The sequence below is a fragment of the Gallinula chloropus genome, assembly GCF_964237585.1.
Source record: "Gallinula chloropus genome assembly, chromosome: 6".
NCBI classification, from domain to species: Eukaryota; Metazoa; Chordata; class Aves; order Gruiformes; family Rallidae; genus Gallinula; species Gallinula chloropus.
Genome location: NC_140091.1, coordinates 25,822,393 through 25,844,368, shown reverse-complemented (window position 1 = coordinate 25,844,368; position 21,976 = coordinate 25,822,393). Strand labels below are relative to the sequence as shown.

The window sequence follows — 21,976 nt, the reverse complement described above, 5'->3', positions numbered from 1 at the left end:
TCTCTAGTCCACTATTTGCATTAATCTTTATTTTAAATGACCTTTCTAGATTTAGGAAGTGATTCCCCTCCCATAGACTCATGACTCTTCAAAGTTACATTTTTAGACTGTAAGGCTGAGGAGTCTAGGAGGCCCCTTGGCATGGGGCTTGGAAAGGGGGGGGAGTTGTGGGGGGGGAATGCAGTGTGCAAAGCAACAGATACGGAAAGAAAGCCTGTATTGTTAGGAATGAATAAGGAAGTATATCTGCTTCGGCTCAGTAATCAAAACATTTTCAAAGTGAATTAAGTGATTCTGCAGCTATTAAAACAGCGCTGGTTTAGTTGAAATAAGTTCTAATTGGTCGGAATCAAACAGAAAAGTTTTTCATAGTTAGAAAACATCTTAAATGCTTTAAATATGCATGTCAACAAACACAAGATAGCTGTGTACAAATATTTCAAGAGAAAAAAAAAAAGAATCCCAGGCATTAATTTTTGTAATGACTTAAACCAACTTAGCAGGATTTAATGCACACTAAGGAAAAGTCTAGGATGGTACCAGTGCTTAAGCCTGTTGTATGAGCTAAAAGATACAGTTCATATTTCCACAGAATGCACAAAACCAGCAAAAGCAAATTAAAGCCAGTGCAAACATTTAAATAGCTGAGTGTTTAGATACAGTGGACTTATTGCATCTTTAAGGAGCATAATTTGTTTTCAGCACACTCAATGAAATTAAATAGGGAAGAGGAAGAAAATAGATCAAACCTTTTTAGAAAAGGAAAAAGGCAAAGAAGGGTGGAAGCAAGTCACTTAATTTTACAGAAATAAATATAGAGCAAATAAGCATCCAAATGTGAACAAAACTAGTTACTCTAAAGGAAAGAAAAAAAATAGACATTTGACATTTTTCTGCCTAGCGATTAAGTTGCATGTTGTCTTCTGTATTACCATGACTAGTGCTATTTAACACCTCCGTTAAATTTTCAGAAGACTAAAAGACACTGCCATCCTCTCCACGCTCCTTGTCCCCCTTCCTGTACTATCACCATGCGTCCACAGACATTTCTGCGGACCACCCAAGTATCACTGCTGTATGGAAAAGGTTATCACCAAAATAATTGCATTAAAAAAGAAAAAAAAAGTGTTCTATTAGTCTAATATTTTATTCAAAATCTGTTAAGCGGATTGAAAAATAAAAACTCCCAAATTTTAATGTGTGGATTTGAAAATACTAAAGTTTTACTCGAGAGCATAACTTTATTTTTACTTGCAAAAGGCTTTGCTCCCTGAACTGTACTTTATTGGGGGTGGAAAAAAAAAATCCTAATTGAAAGAATATTAAGGGTCAGGTTTAAACCTACAAAGACAGGAAATGCCATAGTTAAGAATGAAACTTTCCTGAATAATGCTTCTGGTACTTCTGTACTGCATTTTACGCTGCATTGCTAAAGAGTATCTAAAAATAACAACCTGCCCTTAAATAAAAAGTCCTGATCACAGTTGGAGAGTACGATTCTCAACTCAATTTCCAAGCTACCAATATTTCGAGTCAGATCCTTAATATAGCTTTCTGTAAATATAATATTGGCAATCAAGGGATTTTTTTTTATAAGTGTCTAAAATATTTTCGATCCCTTTACTGACTCAATGAATCAGCCAGATACAGCACACAAAAACATTATGCCCTTTTAGCAAATCAACTACAACTTCAAGGAATATCAGTGTTTAAAGAAGAATCAAGTGGAGATAACTAACCAGCCATTAGTAGTGCTCAGTTAATTAACCGAAGGCAAAGTAAGTTTGCCTCAGTTCGAGATGTAAAGCTCTTTGCTGACTTTTTGTCGAGTTCTCCTTGTATACAGTTATTAGAAAGACCGCGCAATCTTTCCACTTACAGCTTTTATCCCCAGCACAACTTCCTTTGTAGTTCCTAATATAAACCTTATTAATTAAAAGGCGTATTTCTGTTCTTTCAATCCTTTTATACTCTAGGTTGCCAGTGAATTTTTCCATCCAATTCTTTGCTATTTCAAGAAGGATTCATAACATAGAAACAACTGAGACCTAAATTTCTCCCAGGCTAAAGGTCCTTCATTTCTTTTAACAACTAAAGATGCAGAAATTAAATTTGATTAACTCTATAAAACCAGCGGTTTTTAACATTTCTTTTAGAAGTGCATCTAATTTTCCACTTTTATTTTTCTTTAAAATGGTCAATCAGGCAGGAAGACATGGAAACTTAAAGTATACACTTAAAATTTTACACTGAGCTACCAAAATTTAAGCAAGCACATTATAAAGTCCAAGTAAGAATATTTTATCTCTTGGAATAATTTTTTCATGTCTGAATTAGCTAGTTATGTTTTGTGCTTGATTAATTTCTTTAAGGCAACTTATTTCATATTGATAGGTTCAAAGAAAATTGTCTTCTTATAACTGATAAACTTAATTTGTACATTTTGATTTGTATACAAGCTAAAATGCATCTTTATGGCAAAATAATGATTACAGCTAGAACATCTGAATAGTCATATTAATTTATTAGTAGCATAACTTAAAACCTCGACACTATCTCCACCTTTAGCCTTTTTGTAAATTCATGCCTTTTATTAGCAGTTTTCAGTCTGGAATTAAAGGTGTTTTGCTGCTATTCTGCATGGGGAGATGTTTAAGGGTTTGAAAGCACCAGTTTTGCTGCTTACCTATGGTGGCACTAGCGAGCAACAGTGATTTAAGAATATCATTATAAAAGAGAATCATTTCATCTGCATAGACAAGCATTACAAGTATTTTTTTTTTCTGCCCTTTTAAGCCTCCAATATGTTTTGGGCTTTTTTGAAACACCCCAGTGATGTTGCAAATGTCACTACTAAATTGGATTTCGGTCACTGTGTGTGTTTTATAAACAGGAAAGTTTAGCAAAGCAGCACATCTTGGGATGTGAAATTAAGCTACTTGTATGCTTTTGATCTATAAAATAGTCAATATTTAACTGAAAAAAACTTATTGAAGTTCTAGAAAATTAGTTTGTTTTCATAGGAAGTACGGATTCTGAGAGAAAGCCAGATTTAAATACTATGCAAAGAAAAATACTAAAAGAAATACCAGACATGCACAGCTCTCCCATATTAGCAAAATTTATATAAAATGCAACCGGTTTCCTTCCCACCACATTCCCTTTAGCTGGGTTAATGTGCACATGGTTGCTTCCATTTACACAGAAAGATTTTTATTTTTAACATGCCAGATTATTGTACTTATCTGCTCCTAGAAAATATGTACTGTATAAACATATCCTTTATCTTGAACTTCAGTATTTCTGTGCTTCCAAGAAGAGTAAAAACATCTGGTTAAATTACTGTGTGTGAGCACAATATGCAGGCAAACCCCTGTATGAATTGCATATAAAATAAACTATGGCTTCAACCCTTTGTTTTCCCAAACGTTCAGTGTGACCAGTCTGTTAAAATCCCATCTCTGATACATGTCAGCACAATAACAACCGATGTACCGAAACGCTTCTTTTCCGAATAAAATCAAGTTCTGTTCTTGTTCTGCAGCTCCCAATGTTTTAAAGTTTAATTCTGTTATGTGTGTTTCCCCCCCCACCCCAACAAAGCCCCCCAAACCGGAATGGTACAAACTGTTGCACACCAGCGGTGATGGCTCCAAGGGACTGGCTGGACGGAGTTGTCATGTGTCTGCCTGTCTACACTTGCTGTGCAGAACATCCTCTCACCTGTACAGCAGGCACAGACAGGCAGTCGCATGACAACCCAGCCTGAGGGACAGCCGCCAGTGGGAAACCGCTCTGACACACCAGAGCATCTTCACCAACAGCTCCAGTCAAGAGTCACTCTGGATCTCAGACGGCCGGTCAGTAACCAAGCCGCGTACTGCAACCCACCTAGAGTCAAACCAACACTGCCTATAAAATACAATAAAACCCACTGCTGAAATTTTTACTGTGCTTCCTATAGTACTCTTTTCCTAGTTGTTCTCATTAACTCACTAACAACAAGTTTTATTTATACGCAGCTTTGCGGCACCACTGTATGTCTCGTCCCCCCATTTACTTCTCAGGCATAACTCCAGCAACTTGCACTGTTAGACTGTCGTCGGTATAAAAATCACTAACATTCCTGCTAGCCACAGGAGCCAAGAGCAGCTTATTGTGTGGCAAGTTAATTCTGTACACACACATGTTGTCCAGCCTTAGAGTAACTTCTCCCCTTTGCACTCTCTCACCTCCTCACTTGTTTTCATATTTCCCTCCCAATTGACACAGAATTTTACAATTGGGAATAACTGTGAAATCGTGATACAAGCTGCATCTGTCACTGAATGTTGACAACACTACCCTCTCCTACTGAAACAGGACAAAGATAGTTTATTTGGAAATAAGGCTAATCGGGATATTTCCAAGAAATGTGAATTTCAGTTTTTTAGACGTTCTTATCGTAGAGGCCAGTTTAGCATCCTTTGCACACCAATAATGCCAGCGAAATCTCTGGATGCTTTGTAAAGAATAATAAAGTCACATTCTCTGAGCATTCCCTGCAAGTGTCCTACACCGCTTTAGAAATGGCATCCTTCTGTTCACAACAAAGAACTTTTTGATTCATAAGCTAGGGTGGCATTCTGCATTCCCAAAGTCTATTTTATCCTGAAGTAGAAGTGGCTAATTCACAAACTCTGATTTGCAGGTTGACTCTCAAACCAGCCTTAGCACAAAACCTTACAGTTCTTATGCTACTTATCAGTAACAACTGAGAGCTAAGATGCTCAGGTTTAATCTTGTGTGTGTTGAGGTACACCTTATAATAGTCTAGCTAGTATGACACAGAATACCCTGTGAAAGAAATGGGTGTTTGTGAGGGCAATAAATGCACTAATCTTGCTCTTATTCACAACAGCCTCAGAGTGGGACACACTATTTTCCTCGCTTCAAGTTCAGCAAGTGAGAAAGCACAAAATCATGGTCCTGGTCACACAGCAAAGTTACAAACACAACCAAATGCATGCAGGGTCAGACACTAAGCCAGATTAGTATGCACGTAACTGAAGCTAGAACTGCTTTAACCACAATCTTTAAACATCGACTTGCTGTTTCCATAATTACAAGCCTAAAAGGCATTGTTAGGCACAGATTCCCATCTCCTCAGAAAAAAATCCTGTTGCATGTTTGAGCAGCAACAAAACCACATCAAAAATACAATTGTTTCTTTTGCAATGCTGATATCACAAAACAAAATTTGAAATCTTTTGCCAAAGTAACTTGCTTCAAAATACATTCCACTGTGGATTCTTCACTTATAAAAGCTGCAGCTCGCAAATAAAGGAAATCATTTACATCCTTCTAACAGCACTAGCCAGCAGCCACTCACATTCAGAGAGAGATTTCATCTCTGGTAAATTCCAGAGTAGAGAAAACGGGCTCAGCTTACACTAGAGGGGGTACACAGCCCTAAGAGGTCCGAGCAAGCGCTGTAGCTTTTTTAAGTACATCGTCAGAGCTCTCCGGTACATAAGCTGCTACAACATTCCTTACTCAGGGGTCGAGGCACAGGGGGAACAAACTCATCACTGTGGCAAGAGAACAAAGGTGAGACCTGCCTTTCTGCATCTTCCCCAGCTGCGACGGAGAGGCTCTTGCTACTGTGCAAGGACCGCAGAAGCGACGGGCCGAGCAGGAGGCGCAGGGGATCTGAACTCCTTACGACCTCACAGCGTGCACAGCACTACTGAGCCCGGGCACAGCCCAGACACATAAACACGGGTATCACTTCACACATCACGGAAGACAACGTATCTCACCAGGGCAGGAATACACCAGCCTGCAGCCATTTCGATAATCATCCGAGAACAGGATGTGACAACTACCAAGCCAAGCTGAAAGCCACGAGAACATTTTAAGGAGAAGAAGTGTAATTATAAAACTTGGAATTCAGCCAGGAGATCAAATATTTGCTTCTTTAGTTTCAGAAGCCAGCAGATCTGTTTCTGAAATACGTCACTGGTCTTTTGATTAACGTAATGGTCAAGCTGTGGCTCTGACAATCTTCACCAATTATCTAAAACAGAGTTTATTAATTTATTTTAAGTTCTACTGAAAAAGGTACTGTAAAAAAAAAAAATCCAACATAATTTTGTGAACTCTTTCCCAGCACAGAATAATCAAATTTTACAGCAAATCTGTACTTACAGAGGAACTTCTGCCACTAGCAAAGCATGGAATATGGAGCTTACCACTCTAAGAAATTCCTGAGTGATCTCTCATATTGGCCTGAATGAACTACTCTTATTTTCATGACTCTCAAAACACAACTGTTTGGCAATTAAGAGACATTATTTTTAAACATGCATATGGAAATCAAACAGTGACCAATTCCCTCCGTGTGCTATTTTGACATTCCCAGGTGACACTCCCTACAAATAAATTGTTTTGATAGTCTGCTAAAGTTCCATAACAGAAGACATTCCATAAATATTTTCAGGAATTTTTATATTGCAGGCTAAACAAAGATCAGACTCAAAAAAACAACACCAGAACTACCTCAGAAATTGACACAGCACATCCTAGCTGCACCTCCATGTGCCTGAGACAGAACATAGCAAGGACTGTTAATCACAGCACATCACTATTTTAGGTACAGTTACTGGTACCTAATCTAAGATGACAAGTTCTAGTAGCTTCAGGGTAAGTCACATTAAAAAAAAAAAAAAGCTTCAAATTTTCAAATTCATCAAGGCACCTTTCCATTTCTTTTTAATTCATTTTTATGTCATCACAATAACATACTTCCAAGTATATTTCAGTAATCTTGACACCTAGCACCTGGCTCCTCCCGACCAACACAAACTTATTTTCCTGCTATAGTAAATACATTTGAATCCTTTTATAATTTAAGTAAATGGTAAGGGGCAAAATCTTCCATATTAACCTAATTCATCACTCAAACTTTATCCCAAATGGCTATTGACTCAGGAAAAAACCTGATACCGAGCAGAGCAGTTTCCACCATCAGCTGCGTAACTGCCGTAACTACCTGTGGGAAGTACCGCAGCTCTGCTGAGCCCTGCTGCGTACACGCACTGCAGGACCTCTGCCCAGCAGTTCTAGAATCACACACAGAGAATCACACAGTGTCAGGGGTTGGAAGGGACCTCGAAAGATCACCTTGTCCATATCTAATATGAAGCACATTTGTCTAGCACTCTGCAGTAAAACACTAAGTTCCTTTAAACAGAATATGAGTTCTCCACACAGTCTGCATCAACCAACTCCTTGTTTTGTTGGGGTAAGACAGTGTTTTGATTATTACTTAGAATAACAATTACTTAGAATAACGACTGAGTGATTGGTTTAGAGATCACTCAAAACTCTCTTCACCTGTGCCTTTTTCATCCAATGAACTTGTTCACATACACCTCTCCCCCGCCCCAACACAGACCCCAAGAAAAGAAACCAACCAAAAACCCAGTAAAATATTCAGAAAACAACAAGCTCTTTTGTGAATATATTTTTTTAATGTAGCCAAATTTTTAAATGAAAATCAACACAACCCTTTAAAACAATACAAGTCTGTAGAGCTGACAGTGCACCTAATAATTCCATTTCAACCTTCAAAAATTAACACTAGGACTACTGATGAATTTTGGATAGAGAGCATCATTACCAACATTGCTGAAAACAGAGAAACAAAAACTTGGTCCCCCAACCTGCCTAACAATACATTCAAATGAAGCAAGCTGGATATCCTGTTTACCACAGAAATGCTTTTTCCAGTTCTGATATTACTCACCTCAGACTTCCTGATCATCAGTGATACTTCTTACCAAAATGATTTTTGATTTTCATTAGCAAATTGGAAAATCCAAACAGACCAGCTGCAGAACTCTGCAGAATTCTCTGGCCTTGCAGAATATGAGGCCAGAGAATAACTCTTATCATGACATCAACTACCGTAGGTACTTTTAGCAGTACCTTTAGCTGGATAATTTACTATCGACTTACAGGTATGTAAGAGGAGTCTAAACAGGCAAAGGACAATAACCAGGTCATTCCAAAACATTTTAGACCATTGTGTGGAAACTACAAGAGGAAAAAAGGAAAAACAAAAAAGAAACTAACACCTCCCCCATACAACTTCGTATTTATGTTATCAACATCTCAACAGAAGCCTCAGAGGGTTAGCATGCACCATAAATCAAACCTGGGATATTTAAAGGACACAGGTAAAACCTTAAAACATTTTTTTTTCAGTTCAAGTCTGTACAACCCGAATGATTATTTCAAGCTGATATAAAAGAGCTGAATAAGTACTGTTCCCCCCGTAGAAAGAGAGTTCTTCATTCCTTACCTCATCATCTTTATACCAGGACAAGCTTTCTGCAGTTAGAACGAACCAGTATTCCTTAGATCCTCCTTTCATGATGCCAATGTTGTTGATAGTCAGCCAGCCTTTCCGGATGACCTGTACAGAGGTGCAGTCAGGCACAAGTTTAGTTCATTACTCACTTGACATAATTTTGCTGCTGAATTCATTCTTTTTAATAACGACTTGCTAAATAAAGCTGAACAGATGCATTTTTTTCAGTCTCTGGCAAATTCAAATCAGAGACTTGGCAGGTTCCTATCATTCAAGGGAAAAAAAAAAGTAACATAAAGTGAATGTAGTGTTTTCAGTCAAAAGTCTGGAGAAAGAGAAAAGCCTAAGTACTGTTGTAAGTACAACTACTTACGGGAAGAATCACATAAACCTGCTGTATAACAACACATTGTAAACATCCATACAAATTATAACTAGTCTGACCATTCTAGTCTAATTGTTAAAAGACACTTGTAAAGTTGGACACTAGGAACAGCACCTACTTTCTGGTGTAGCAAGTGGTTTCTACCCTGCATGGTATTTTCAGAATGGGTTGAATCAAGTGACTAAGTGGAGATATCTTAATTAGAAATTAAGAGAGGAAATAGTAAGGAGAAGTGTATGAGAGATAGTTTCCTCTCATAAGGTAGAAGAGAGGGAAAAAAACCCACAAAAACTTAAGGCAGGAATAAAAATCTGAGGAAAAATGGATAAAGCAGAAGTTTGTAAGATAGATACAAGTCAAAGATGAAAGGACAGATGGGAAAGCATACTTGCAGATACTAAGGCCAGGAGCCTACATCATGCAAAGAGGGAGAGGGACGAAAGAAAACTAGAGGAATGAAACAGCTCCAGAGATGAAGAGAATGGTCACGAGAACTGGTTTGTGGATCATACAGATAGAAAATTTCAGTTTTATTGAAACATTTATTGCTTTCTAATACATGCTCAGAAGTAATGTTTACTTTCTCATGTAAGCCATAGAAGAACTCTCCCAATCACACAGATGGGGGGAACCTCAGCTATTCTGTTTCTCTCCGCATCAACACCCTTTACTTGCCTATGACTCATTGAGATTGAAAGAAAAGCAGTTCAGAGCAGCTCTTCAGAATTCCCCCAATAACTCCCACAAGCATGGATGCAAATGACCAAACCTGACTTCCCTTCTGCTTTTAGGGAAATGCATGAGGCTGACGTTCTTCTCACAGGGCTTTACAAGACTAGTAACTCCAATACCAAAGATAGCCAGAGTAAAAACATTGCTCAGTATCTATTCCTTGCCCTCTGTAACAGTTTCAGAAATAGGCCTCCCTCCCATTCAACATGCATGTTAGTGTAAGCTCCCTGAAGAAATCAGCTTTGGTATTACACAGAGCAAGGGACTAAGTTATATTTGATAACTAAACCAAAGAAGGGGATCAGAAGTTGCACCTGAAAAGCTGGGTATAGTATTGGTAATGCACATAAACCAAGATCAGTCGTTTCATTTCATAGTAGTAACAAAACCACTGAAGATCAAAAATTGTGGGGTTTCAGACTGTAAGGAAATTGCTAAGAACATTGACTTTGGTAAGCTGTGAGGGAACTGGGCATGACTCCTGTTGAGACTCAAGGCCATAGCACAAGCAGACTGGACAGAATAGCCTGGATCACAAAGGTTTCTGCAGAGCTTTGTTATTATTTTTAATACTGATGTTCATTTAAAAGAAAGAAAAGCAGCAAGGGGGCATTGCTGTTTACAAATAGACACAGAATGTTCATGCAAGTGCAAGTTAAGGGAAATAAACTGATACAAACTTGATTACCCATCAGATCCTCGTTTAATTTTATGGTGTTTATTAAACTTTTAAGAGAAAACAAGTGACATGCACACACAGCCAGTGTACTGGCCTTCAGGCAGCTACCGCAGAACAAGCTCTAGAACCAAGCTAATTTCTTTTTACTTTTTTTTTCCTGTGCTGCACTACACCAACTGAAGAAAATTTAGGGAGAAATCCAGGAAATTAAAATTCCCCAACCCCTCAAAATTAGCTCTGCAGCAATGTGAGCTGTATTCATACAGCAGAGTAAATACTTCACAGCAAAACACGCAAAGGTGGTTCTTCTGTGTTAGAAAGAAACTGAAATGGACTGTGAGAGAAGCGGCTGTTGAACCACAGTATCTGCAACTGGAAATGCTGCGTTGCTCCTATAAAGCACATGTCCACACACTGGAAGCACAAGTAGTTGTACCAGCACTGAAAACTGGTCTGGATGCACATCTTCGGGTAAAAGACCTGAAGGCAGAAGTCACAGCGGGGATAGAGAGGTGGGTTTTGGAAGCAAACCAGTGACTAGCACGTTCCAGAACCTTATAGGTGATGAGCACTTAAAAGAGATTTTTCTGTTGAGTGCTTTCCCTCACCATTACTATAGACTTTGTAGCATGTAATGAAGTCACATTTTCTCCATTTGACAAGAACTCCTTTGTGGTAGAGATCTCAGAAAAGACCAAGGCAAGATTTTAAAATCTGAAGTATACAACCCATTTAAGAAGTAATGAAGCTCTTAATACATCTAACACAGGAGCTACATTCATTGCATAGCTTTACATAGCTCCATAAGACTGTCTTGCTCCAGTCTAACACATGTCCCCACAGATGTGTAATCATCACTGGGTGTGGACAAGCTGACTTGCTAATACAAGCATTGGTCACTGCCTTGTAAAGGAAGGAATTTGCTAGTTGTTTCCTCAAAAATCCTGTGCACTGAGGATAAGATCCAGCTGTCATTCCCACACAACAGTGTGTGAAGTGCAGGGAACCAAGCTCTAGCAGTAGCTCAGGAGCATGTTTTTCATGTGCAGATTTCCAAACCCATTCACCTACAACCCTCTGGGAAAAAGGGGTACTGTGTTCTCTAGCACAGCCTGGACTACGATCATCCAAAATACATGGAAATGGTTTCAGGGAGACATCAACAGAGAGAAGATAAGTTTAGTGTACTACACCTCATGTTCTTTTCACTGAATTGCTCCCATTTCCCAAGCACATTTTGTAAACTATAAAAAGCTACACTTTCAAAACAGTACCAGCGTTGGGATCAGGATGAGGGAGGTGTCGGATCAAGGTATAAGTGCAAAACAAAATGCAAGCAAGCCAAAGAGAAGCTGAATGACACCTTAGATCCCAGTCCATTTCTCAAAAAAAAACCAAAAAAAAAAAAATCAAGCTCTGTTTGAGAAATAAGTGTCTTTTCATGGGCAACAAGCAACAAATATTTTCCAACGGACTTCTGAAGTTAAAAGAAAGCTCTGATGGGGGGTGTTTCTTTTGCATTGTGTGGGTTTATTTCTAACAATTGTGTTCACTGTGCTATATTACACTTCAGCTCAAAAAATGGAAACAATGTGTTTCATTATGGTTTTCACTAGTTCATTTTCTGGTTGTTTGGGTTTAAGAGATCCCTTTTAGTATTTTCTGTTGTATTTCCAAACGTCACTCTGTGCAAACCGGATGTTGGTGACAGGAGTTATGAACCTCAGGAAGGTGAACAGTATGGGCATTGCCAGAAGCTAGTGAAGACAATATTCTGACCGGTAGTCGGATTCCATGTACAGGATGAACAAGAGATGACACAGTTCCTTCCTTCAGGGTCCTGATAGCTAATCTGGGTGTCTGAAAAATGAAACTTAGAGGGTACGAATGCACATGAACAAGCCAGAAGGAAGCCATTTTCTGATAATACAGCTGCACAAAACCCCAATCATATCTGTTGTTCTTATTCTCTGCCACTTCACAGATAAACAGGAAAGCAGGATTTGACACAGTAGGTACAGTTTAGGTATTGCTACATGACTTAGTCATTCCATTACATCAAATAAGGATAGTTGCAAAAGACATAACATCAGAGAGTCAGAAAGTGTTCCAGTTCTTCTAAAGAAGTATTTGGAAGGTGATTTCATGATAAGCAAGAGAGAAAGGAAATTGACTGGGCAGACATAAATACAAGTGTGAAAATCGTGAGACTGGCTATTCCTGCAGCATTACCAGTGGCAGCATTGGAGTTAATGTAACTGTAATAGAGAGTTATGCTATATAACCCCACTGAAATCATCTTGACTGCACAGCACTGCTCCCAGCACTAGGCTGTCGTCTCATCACTGCGATACCAGCACCCATTACCAAACAGAAAGCACACTGAGATAACACAAACTTCAGTAACTAGCCTGAGGCATCCTTACAAGCTATTGGTTCTCTGAGTTCAAATATAATGATTCTCACACTACAGAGGCTAAAAAGGAACAAGAGATTAGAAAGGAAACCTAATACAGTATTTTCACTGTAATTGTCAAATGTCAGAGCATAAACTGATCAGAGCTGTCCTGATGCTGAACACAAGTGAGATCCTGTGACACTGCTTCCCCTCTACCACCCAATAAAGAAAAAAAACCCAGCACAAATTATCACATAACTTAAAAATGACAGCAGTCCTAAACAGAGATCTGCTTCAAAGAAAAATTCAGCCTTTATTGAAGCAAAGCACTCTAAAAATTGAAACACAATTCCCAATGTAGTTAAACAAAGATGATTTAAGCCAATCATAAAGAAATGCTAACCTAAAAAAATAAATACAGTTAAAGGTGATTTAGATCAGCAATACTTCTCTAATCTTGATAAGGTGAAAATTAAACAGTAGCATGTCTCATTCAAAGATACTCCAAAATTTAGCTTCATGTGGTTGTCCATGGGCAGAAACAGAAACACCAACATTTCTTAACAGAACAATTCTGTTACGATTTTTCATGACCACCTCACTGACAAGTTTTCATTCCTACCTACTTGCTTAAAAAACTTCCATAAACATATTTTTTCCTGGGTCATGCAAGGTAACAGGATTTAAGTGTATCTGAAGAAAAGCAGCAGCAAAGTACACTACAAAGCAGGATCAAAAAGAAAAAAGGGGTTACTAGGGAAAAAAGTTACTTATTAGCACAATTGTTCAGGGCAACTGATGGGATCTGAATGCTACTTGCATCCAGAACAAGCAAACCAGATCGCTGCTGTAATGTTGTAAAAGAGGCAGGTCAAGAAGTCTTCCAACACAAACCTCCAAATCACTCGGACAGTGACTGGAATCGTAGAGTTCAGATTAAACCCCTTCTCCAATTACAGGGGCTCCTTCAAGCACAGCAGCAAGCTCTGCTGCAGAAGTAATCCTCTATGATTTTCATTTAAGTATCTTGCATTCTCACACATGGAGTATCAGTTGGGCACATGGAGCATTGACACCTTCATCTCCAAAGGTTTATCACAAAGGGGAGTTTTAAACACTGAGTTTTAGTCAACAAAACAAATCTCAATACACAAAATACACAGTTTAACAGTGGGTCAGCTTTCAGATCTTGCTAATGGAGCTGTGTAAAACCAACCATTACACTGATTATTTCAAGCAAATTAGAAGACAGACTAACCTGTGGCTTAAAAAGAAACTTTGTGGAGTCAGGTCAAAACCTCAGGCGGTAGCAAAGAAAAGACAAACAAAAAAGGCCAAAGATTAAGCATGAGAGGATAAATTAGTAGTAGAGGAAAAAGGAGCAAAAACAGGTTAAGAAGAATCAGCATTACACTTCTCCCAAAAATGCAATATTGCTGCACTGATCTTATTTCAATGATATACACAAATAGTTAATAGTTATCTGCATCAATCCAGTTCAAAGCAAGCTACAAAAAAAAAAAAAAGCAAAGAAAAAAAGCAATGGATTGCAAATGAGCATCCCAATATTTTGGGAAAACGTAATGATCTTGAACTCTTAAGAGATTCAACTCAACTGCTGTTAGAATCAGTGTCACCTAGTCCTTTTTCCTTAAAGGTTAGTTTAAATTTGTTTGAAATAATGCATATAATTTGATGATATAGCAACAAACTGGAAAAATGTGTATGTTCATCATAGACATTACCACAGAATGCACGATAGAGATTTACTTCTTACACCTAACCATCACTGAACCAGGAGTAACTTGTTATAAAATTCACTACCGTTTATACAATTAATTCTAATTAGTGATATTAAAGGCATTCGCCTGTTTATTTACCATTGAGGTGGAGGGGTTAGAAAGGAGTCTGTCCCTGATATATTGATCCTCCTGGTGCTATGAAAAGAATGCTACAGAGACTTTAAATACTTCTAAGTCTACCAATAAAACTCACTTTTTCTAATCAGAAGTAATGCCTTTGTATAAACAAAATAGCAGAAACAGTATCTGTACCTGTAAACAGTAAGTTCATTTAAGCAATAGCTAATATTTCCTTTCAGTTACCAGAAACTTATTTGCCCACCTTTCAAAAAGAGGTTTCCTATTAATAGAGGCACTTACAACAGATAAATACTGCTTCCAGTTGTATAATAAAATAAACATCAATTAGTCATTTTAGTTTGAGAAACTCAGTAAATTATAAAAAGGTGAGTTCATTCAGTTTTCTATAACATTAAGTTATACTAGTTCATACTTGCAGGTTAGGAGCAGTTAAGGGATGAACTGCAATTACACCTTGTTGAGGAAATGTTACAGACACGACAGTTTAACAGTAAGTAGTTTAGTAGCAAGTATTTCACAAACCAGTGAGTTAGAGACAAACTTTGCCCTCTGAGAAGCTAAATGAAAAAGCAACAATAAAGCTTACAGAACTTAGCTCGTACAATTTGCCTTGAAGGCGGTAGATTGGTTCCCTGAAATAGCAAATTGCAGAAATGAAGTTTTATTTCAGACATTTCCTCATTCTTTTCAACCCCAAACAATTAACTTAAACAGAGCTGTTTATTATCTCTAAAATAAAAGGTTCAGCAAAGTCCTTTATACCAAAAGTAATGCCATTTCAACATTTAATTTAAAATGCCAAGCAGCTTCTCCACTTCTTTGGAGAGACAACATTCACTTAATTAAAAAATCATTCATTTTATTTGTGTATTTTTGAAGAGTAAGATAATTGGTTGATTTTCCTTTTATGGGACACTCCAAAGTGATGATAGTTGTTGTGTTTGACACATGTTCCAGCACAGCTAGATAAGAAGGAAATCTCTCCTCAGAGAGGAGGCATTATCCTTTGAAGCCATTTCACTGTTTAGACCTTTCAACTTTTTTTCATTTTAATCCAAACCATATATTACATTAAAAATGCTACTCATGGCTGGACAGGCTCTGGGGGACCATCACATCCAAGAAGTCAATGGATTATTTTAACTAACAGTTCAAAAATAACTAGCAGGCTCTTGGTGGGAGGAAGAGGTTGGATTTCTATCCCCAAAAAGAAGACTATGTGTTACAAAAAGTGCTAGAACTCATTTACAACAGCAGAACAGGAGACTTTCTGAAATCACCCAGAAGGATCTAAACTCAGTGGTCACATTTGAAGACCTTGACCTTCCAACTCCTGAGCACTGACTGACCAAATTGCACATGAAAACATCAGGAAGACATTCAGTTCAGGTAATTATTTACACAAAATGTCATGGTATGATTTTTACTAGCTTTTTAAATATGCTTTTAAATAACATATGAATTTTCTTTCTGTTTAAGACTTTGCAAAACCCTTAAAGTGAACAGAAACCCTCAAAGTCAAGGCATTTTCATTACTTCACCTCATATAAAAACCAGGACTGATCCTGTGAAGGACTGAGCACCGCTGGCCCACACAAAAGCAAGAAAGAAGCAAAGCTCAGGAGCACTTAGCATCTTGCAGAATCAATCCAACATTCTGATGTGATCAAAAGAAACAAATGAGTAATTTGATTAATGAATCTCAGGGGAAGCGTTAATTCATCTGAGAACATCAACCAGTTACTCTGTTTTGAGAGAGGACTATGGTACATAGTCAACCTCTTTGTCAAGTCAACTCAATGTTTTCAGGAGAGGTGAAGGCAAACCCACTTTTGCTTGTTGAATTGCCCCCTCGCTGCTGTGAAGCTGTGAACACGGAAGAACTGGTAATACCACCATGGCAAAAGCACACACAAGCAAGTACTCACCAGCCTTTTGCATTCTGAAATTCACAAGTTTACAGTTAATGAGAAAACACATCGGGGTGTAAGGTGAAAGCTTCAATGCTCTGAACAGCATGGGAGGGGAGATGCTAACCAGCGGTGCAAGCAGTAGCAAGAGATATTAAACAACAAATGATAAGGATGAAAGTTGGGTGGCTCTAAAAAACCCAGTAAAACAAGGTGATGATGATGATGATGCATGTTGTGTATGTCTGAAGCTGAGAAGGTAAACGATACGCTTATGACACGAACACAGCCAAGAAAACCAAAGGGCTTGGATTAACTTGCACATGCCATTATCCATTCTCTGTTAGGTGCCTACCTGATTTCCCACTGCACTTTTGTTAACCTGACTGCTTCTCTGTTGGGCACTAAGGAAAGCAGAGGAAGAGAGTTACACTGAAGAAACTGGAATTAAGGCCAAGGAATAACTTTTAGTGGCAACAGTTATTTCCGATTCCTGCACAGAAAACCAGAGTAACAAAGAAACACAGCAAAATCATCCCATACATGTGCATATTTCAACTACTTTTTCTTACAGCATAGGAATGCCTGCTTAGGGCAGAAGGGACATGCACAGCAGACAGCTCTTTCTAATCATCCCGTCTGTAACAACTTGGATTGGTAAAGGTTACTAAAAGCACAGAGAAATGATGGCTGGCGTGGGTCGCTTTGGAAACATTAGCCTCTATAAATATTCAAGAGAGACAAAAAGCAAGTCATTTCTGTTATTTAGCACAGTACAACAAAATCCTCCCCTGCTAGAGGCTCCTTAATAGCTTTGTCTTGACAGTTTGTTTTGGATATTATTCTAATATTTATGTGCACTTCGAGGGTGTAAATATAACCAATGGATGAAGCCGTCACAAAGCCGATTCAAAAAGCTGGACTCTTATAAGAATAGAGAATATTTGAAATTAAAACACATTTTAAATATTTTGCTCAATGGTAATCCCAGTTCCTGAAACAAAACATGCTGCCTGTCTTGAACACATACAAGTTGCCATTAATTCTGAAAGTATTTGCATTATGTGGTGCATAATGCACATTTTTGTTAGACCAAAAAATTAAAATATTGCAGGAAAGAGGGGGAAAAAAAATGTTCAACCAGCAGGCTTTGGGTACTTGATCATCAGAATGGGCACTGGTGAGAGGAATTTTTTGTTGGATTAGACTATGCCATTTCAGCAGGCATTGATTAACTGAAGAAACAAGCATATATACTAGATCAGCTACAAATACTGCTCTGAAAAAGGTGTTCTTGAATCACAGCCTATGGGCTAATCCTGCAACTGTTCCGTGCACAGCTGCTCTTCCAAAGAATTGCAGCAGCACCAGACTCATCCCTGTCCCAATTCTGATCCTGCCTGTTGGACCATACTGCATCCAACCAGCCGTCCACATGCTCTCCATGGGAAGAGCCACAGGATGTTTATGCCCTGTGCCTATTCCCTGGGCCTAGCCCTCTGTCATCCTGATCTTCTGGAGCAACTAACCCTGCGTGTCTCCGGTGCATCATTTGAGTTGCATAAGCCTTGGTGCATACGCTGTGATTAAATGAAGTGGAAACACAGCACTAACCCCTCAACAATTTTGATCTGTTGTTTGGGAAACACACAAAATGGCTTTAGGAAACCTAATTGCCATGCTTTTGGTTTGGGGTTTGTTTGGGGTTTTTTAAATTTTATTTTATCACCTTAGGAAAGCTAATTAGACCACTAACATCTAAGAATCACAGGCCTCTGAGAAACAGCCTGGCAATTGGCCCTCTATTTACTGTTTTAACTACTAATTACTTTTTATGGAGATTGAAGCATGTAGCTATGTCTGAGTTACACCAACTGGAAACAAACATTTTACCACTCATTCTGCTAAATGAGACAGACGTTAATACTCCAATATTTCACAATTTCATAGTGCTGCCAAGTTGATCTAAAAACTGTCATTCTTAAGTCCTTCTCAAGTCAATTCACACCACACTGTACCTGCCTGAGGCCCTAAAATGCTCCAAGGTAGTTTGAAATGCTTTATGTTCTTTCTTGTGAGCAAGGTTCACAGGACTTACATTTCTAAAATACTGCAGTCACAGGAGACAACTGGCTACAAGACTCAGCCTAAGAAAGGAAACACTAGGAAACCTGGTGAGTCCACAGTCCAGGATCTCTGGATACTGCAGAAGCCCATATGCTACCCCAAAATTATTTTGGTTTACAGCATTTATGTTAGAACTGGAACCATATGATTGTAGTTAGAAATGTGTATTTTCTACTGTTTAGCTCATAAATTAATATATTTTACACTTTAATTTGTTCTTAGCTATCAAAGTTTTCTATCCCAGTTGAGTATAAGTTGACAGAGATATTTCCCTTCCCATCAGTTTCATCTTACAGAATCATTTGCTTAACTTCACTGATAAGTTTAAGCAAAGAGCCATTTATTATCTGCTTACACCCCACACACAGCAGCTGGGGATTTCTACATCTCAACTGGCAAAAGAGGGAGCAGCTTTCCCAAGAAATTGAACTCAGGAATTGCAACTCCTTGTAAAAGACACAGCAGTGAACCATGGTCTGAACTACAGGCCCCAGCAACAGCATTCATGAGGGGGATTTTTCCCAGGAACAGATAACAGAACAGTTCCAGACACGCCTGGCACTCCATAATCCAAGACTACAACATTGAAGGCTCCAACTTCTCACATGCAAAAAGTCTCTTCAGAGGAGGAGAGGCAAGCATTGGAACAGGCTGCATGGAGACCCTGGAGAATCTCCAGTTTTGGAAGTTTTCCAGATCTGACTGGACAAAGCTTTGAGTAACCTGGTCTGAACGCAGCATTGACCCTGCTTTGAGCAGGAGGTTGGACTAGGCGACTTCCCAAGGTCACAACACACACCATGAATATACATGGAGTGTTTTTAGCAGGCTTTTTCCTGTCAGAAAAGGATGAGAAGTAAATAGCAGGCAGGCTGTTATCTTGACCTCTAGAAGGCCAGCTACCATTCCTACAACATCCTGTCATTTGTCAAGAGAACTGATAAAGATATCTAGGACCTGCAAACAATTCTAGAGAAAGTTGTTAAAATCAGACACAAACAGTGCCTGGCTTTGCCTTCTCCCTCTCTCAGCTTACTGAACTCCATGTGTTAAACCTCACTGAACCTTCAAGTCATACTGTCAAAGATGTAGACCTTCCTTCACAGTGCCAACTAGAACAGGCCATAGTATAATACATACTGTGGTGCCAAACTTTGTTGCCAGCATCCCACATGGGTGAAACCTGTTGTGATTCCAAACACCATTATAGCAAATACGGCATGAAGACGACTGAAGGAACAGTTATTTTTCAGAGTGAAGACATCTTTCATGTTTTTACTAGTGTCAAAACCTTGGTATGAAGTCCCAGAGGCACAAATTGCTGGAAGCCAAGGGAGAACATTCTGGAGAATATTCTCACAGCCTTTTCAATTTAGCAAGGAGAACGTCAAACCAGGCCCTGCAGGGCATTCTGCTACTATTATTCTCTACAGCCAAACAGCAGGCACACTTACAATTCAGTGACATCCTTTACTCCAAGCAAGACTGTTCCATACAGAATCACAGCTCTCAAAATATGCATTTGCAGCAATGTGGAAAGACCACTAATATTATACATTTCTGTGGTCCTAAAACAAAGACTTAAAGTTTGGGCATCGGCCTGCCAAAGCTGCTTCCTGTGATGCATGCGATTCCAGCCCAGGAGCACAACCAAGTGTTCATTAAGAACACACTCCCACACCTTTGGGATGCTGCAGCTCACATCTTCACTGTCACACTTCAGAACTTGTGTTTTGAACCTGGTTTAAAAAAAAAAAAAAACACAAACAACTGACTCTGTATAATGAAGTCTCTATATACTTACTTTGCAAAGCCAATGAAGTCTTCATGGTTGGTGTTGATGTAAGAAACCTGGATATCAATCAGCAGCAGCACCTATTATGGGATACAGAAGAGGAAGAAAATAAAGGCAGGGTAACGCAGATGAGAGAGAAAGAGAGAAAAAAACCATGGGAGAAAAGAATAGAACTTCTTAGTTTTCTGTATTATTGAGTATTCCCTTCATAACCATTCAAGCCAAAAGCAGCAGTATTTTCTAAATCCCACCGCTTCTGTTTGTGTGCTTGTTTATTAAGTTAAGACTACAGAAGAGCTATTCCCTCTTCCTATTTTTTTCCTGACAGACCTCATTTGTTTTTACTATCTTGGCCCTTGCCTGCTTTATTAAGATCAGCCATACATGGCCAGAGAGCATTTAATAATGCTCTAATAATATCTCACAGATTCTAGTGCTACGTTTTGCAAGTTAAGCAAAATTCTGCCTCTTTGCAGCATTCCAGCCAAGCCAGCAAGGAGCTCCAACCTGAAACATAAAATCAGGGTACCTACACTTTGTCTAGGTACTACCCAAAGAAGTGGTGGGTAAGCTAGCCCTCTACTAGGCAGCCAGTCTGGTGCACACATAGGGCAGACAATGATCTAACAGAATGAACGGTTTCCACATTTATCACTTGCCAGGCCTTCTTCAGTAGCCCAGAGATGGACTTTGATTCAAACTTGATGATCTAACTCAAAGAACCTGGTATTAGTGAAAGCTCACTCCCAACCTTGAACAGCTTATTGAACGGGCATAAGACTGCACTTTGCCCCATCTTCTCAGACTCCCATTTATCAGCAGGGAGCAAGAAACAAGCCTGTTGCTACCAAACGGCAGCATTTAACCTCCTCAAAGTGCACAGTTATTTTTATAGAGCTCCTCAAACACAGCATCACACCCAAATTCTTCACAATTTCCAGAAGATGTTGAAGTGCCTCAGAGCAAGAAACAGAAGGGATCTGTGTCTAGCTCTTACCTCTAAAAATAGCCTCACTAATGTTTGGATTTATTAATGATAACAAGAGTGTAAGCAGTGATGCAAACACGTGACCATCATCTTGACTCTTGTCATTTACAGAAAGCTGGTATTTTGTACTTTGTTCTGGGAAATTGCTGATTATGTGCACACAATGAAAAGTGGAGTAAGAAGAGAAAATTATTACTTTAAGGAACTTGTACCTTCTTCCAAACTGAGCATGTTAACTAGAATTCCCTGCAAGTACAAGCCCAGCAAATACAATCTTTTAAAAATTTGGTTTTAAGATGACATTCACAGAACAGATTAAAGGAAAAGAAGCAGGATGTGCTGCACAGCCTCCTAGCTCACACAGGGACAGGATTAAAGAGCCAGGAGTCCAAGACAATTTAGGAGCTCTGCCTAGCCCTTCTTCCCCACATACTTTTTGCACTCTCCAGACAATAATTCCTGTTTCCACATCCAGTGGATTTTCTCATATGTAATCTAAGGTTTGAAGTTTCCTGGACTTAGAGTGCTTAGCTGGGTGATGAATGTTCTGAAGAAGTTTCTCTGATTTTTTTTTTTTGTTTAAACTTCAAGGAAAGCAAGGGTCAGAAGAGCTGTACATCCATGAACCTGAAATGGTGCTGGTTAACAATACTTAAAATTCTGAATTTAAGATACCACAACCTACAATTATCAACTTGCTAGCAGTCCCTGCCTTTTACAATG

General features: G+C 38.8%; 1 protein-coding gene across 4 annotated transcripts in view; it reads right to left on the bottom strand.

The window, feature by feature from the left end:
- DNM3 (dynamin 3) overlaps positions 1-21,976 on the bottom strand; it is a gene marked incomplete at both ends in the record, with an annotated part of 176,822 nt that overhangs the window by 114,086 nt on the left and 40,760 nt on the right. For 3 of the 4 annotated variants that reach the window (XM_084266457.1, XM_084266458.1, XM_084266455.1), the window contains 4 exons: positions 8,348-8,461; positions 15,036-15,065; positions 16,699-16,747; positions 20,275-20,345. In XM_084266457.1, the coding sequence (XP_084122583.1) occupies positions 8,348-8,461; positions 15,036-15,065; positions 16,699-16,747; positions 20,275-20,345 (264 nt within the window). The remainder of the gene's footprint in view (positions 1-8,347; positions 8,462-15,035; positions 15,066-16,698; positions 16,748-20,274; positions 20,346-21,976) is intronic. The other variant, XM_084266456.1, reaches the window with a different exon arrangement.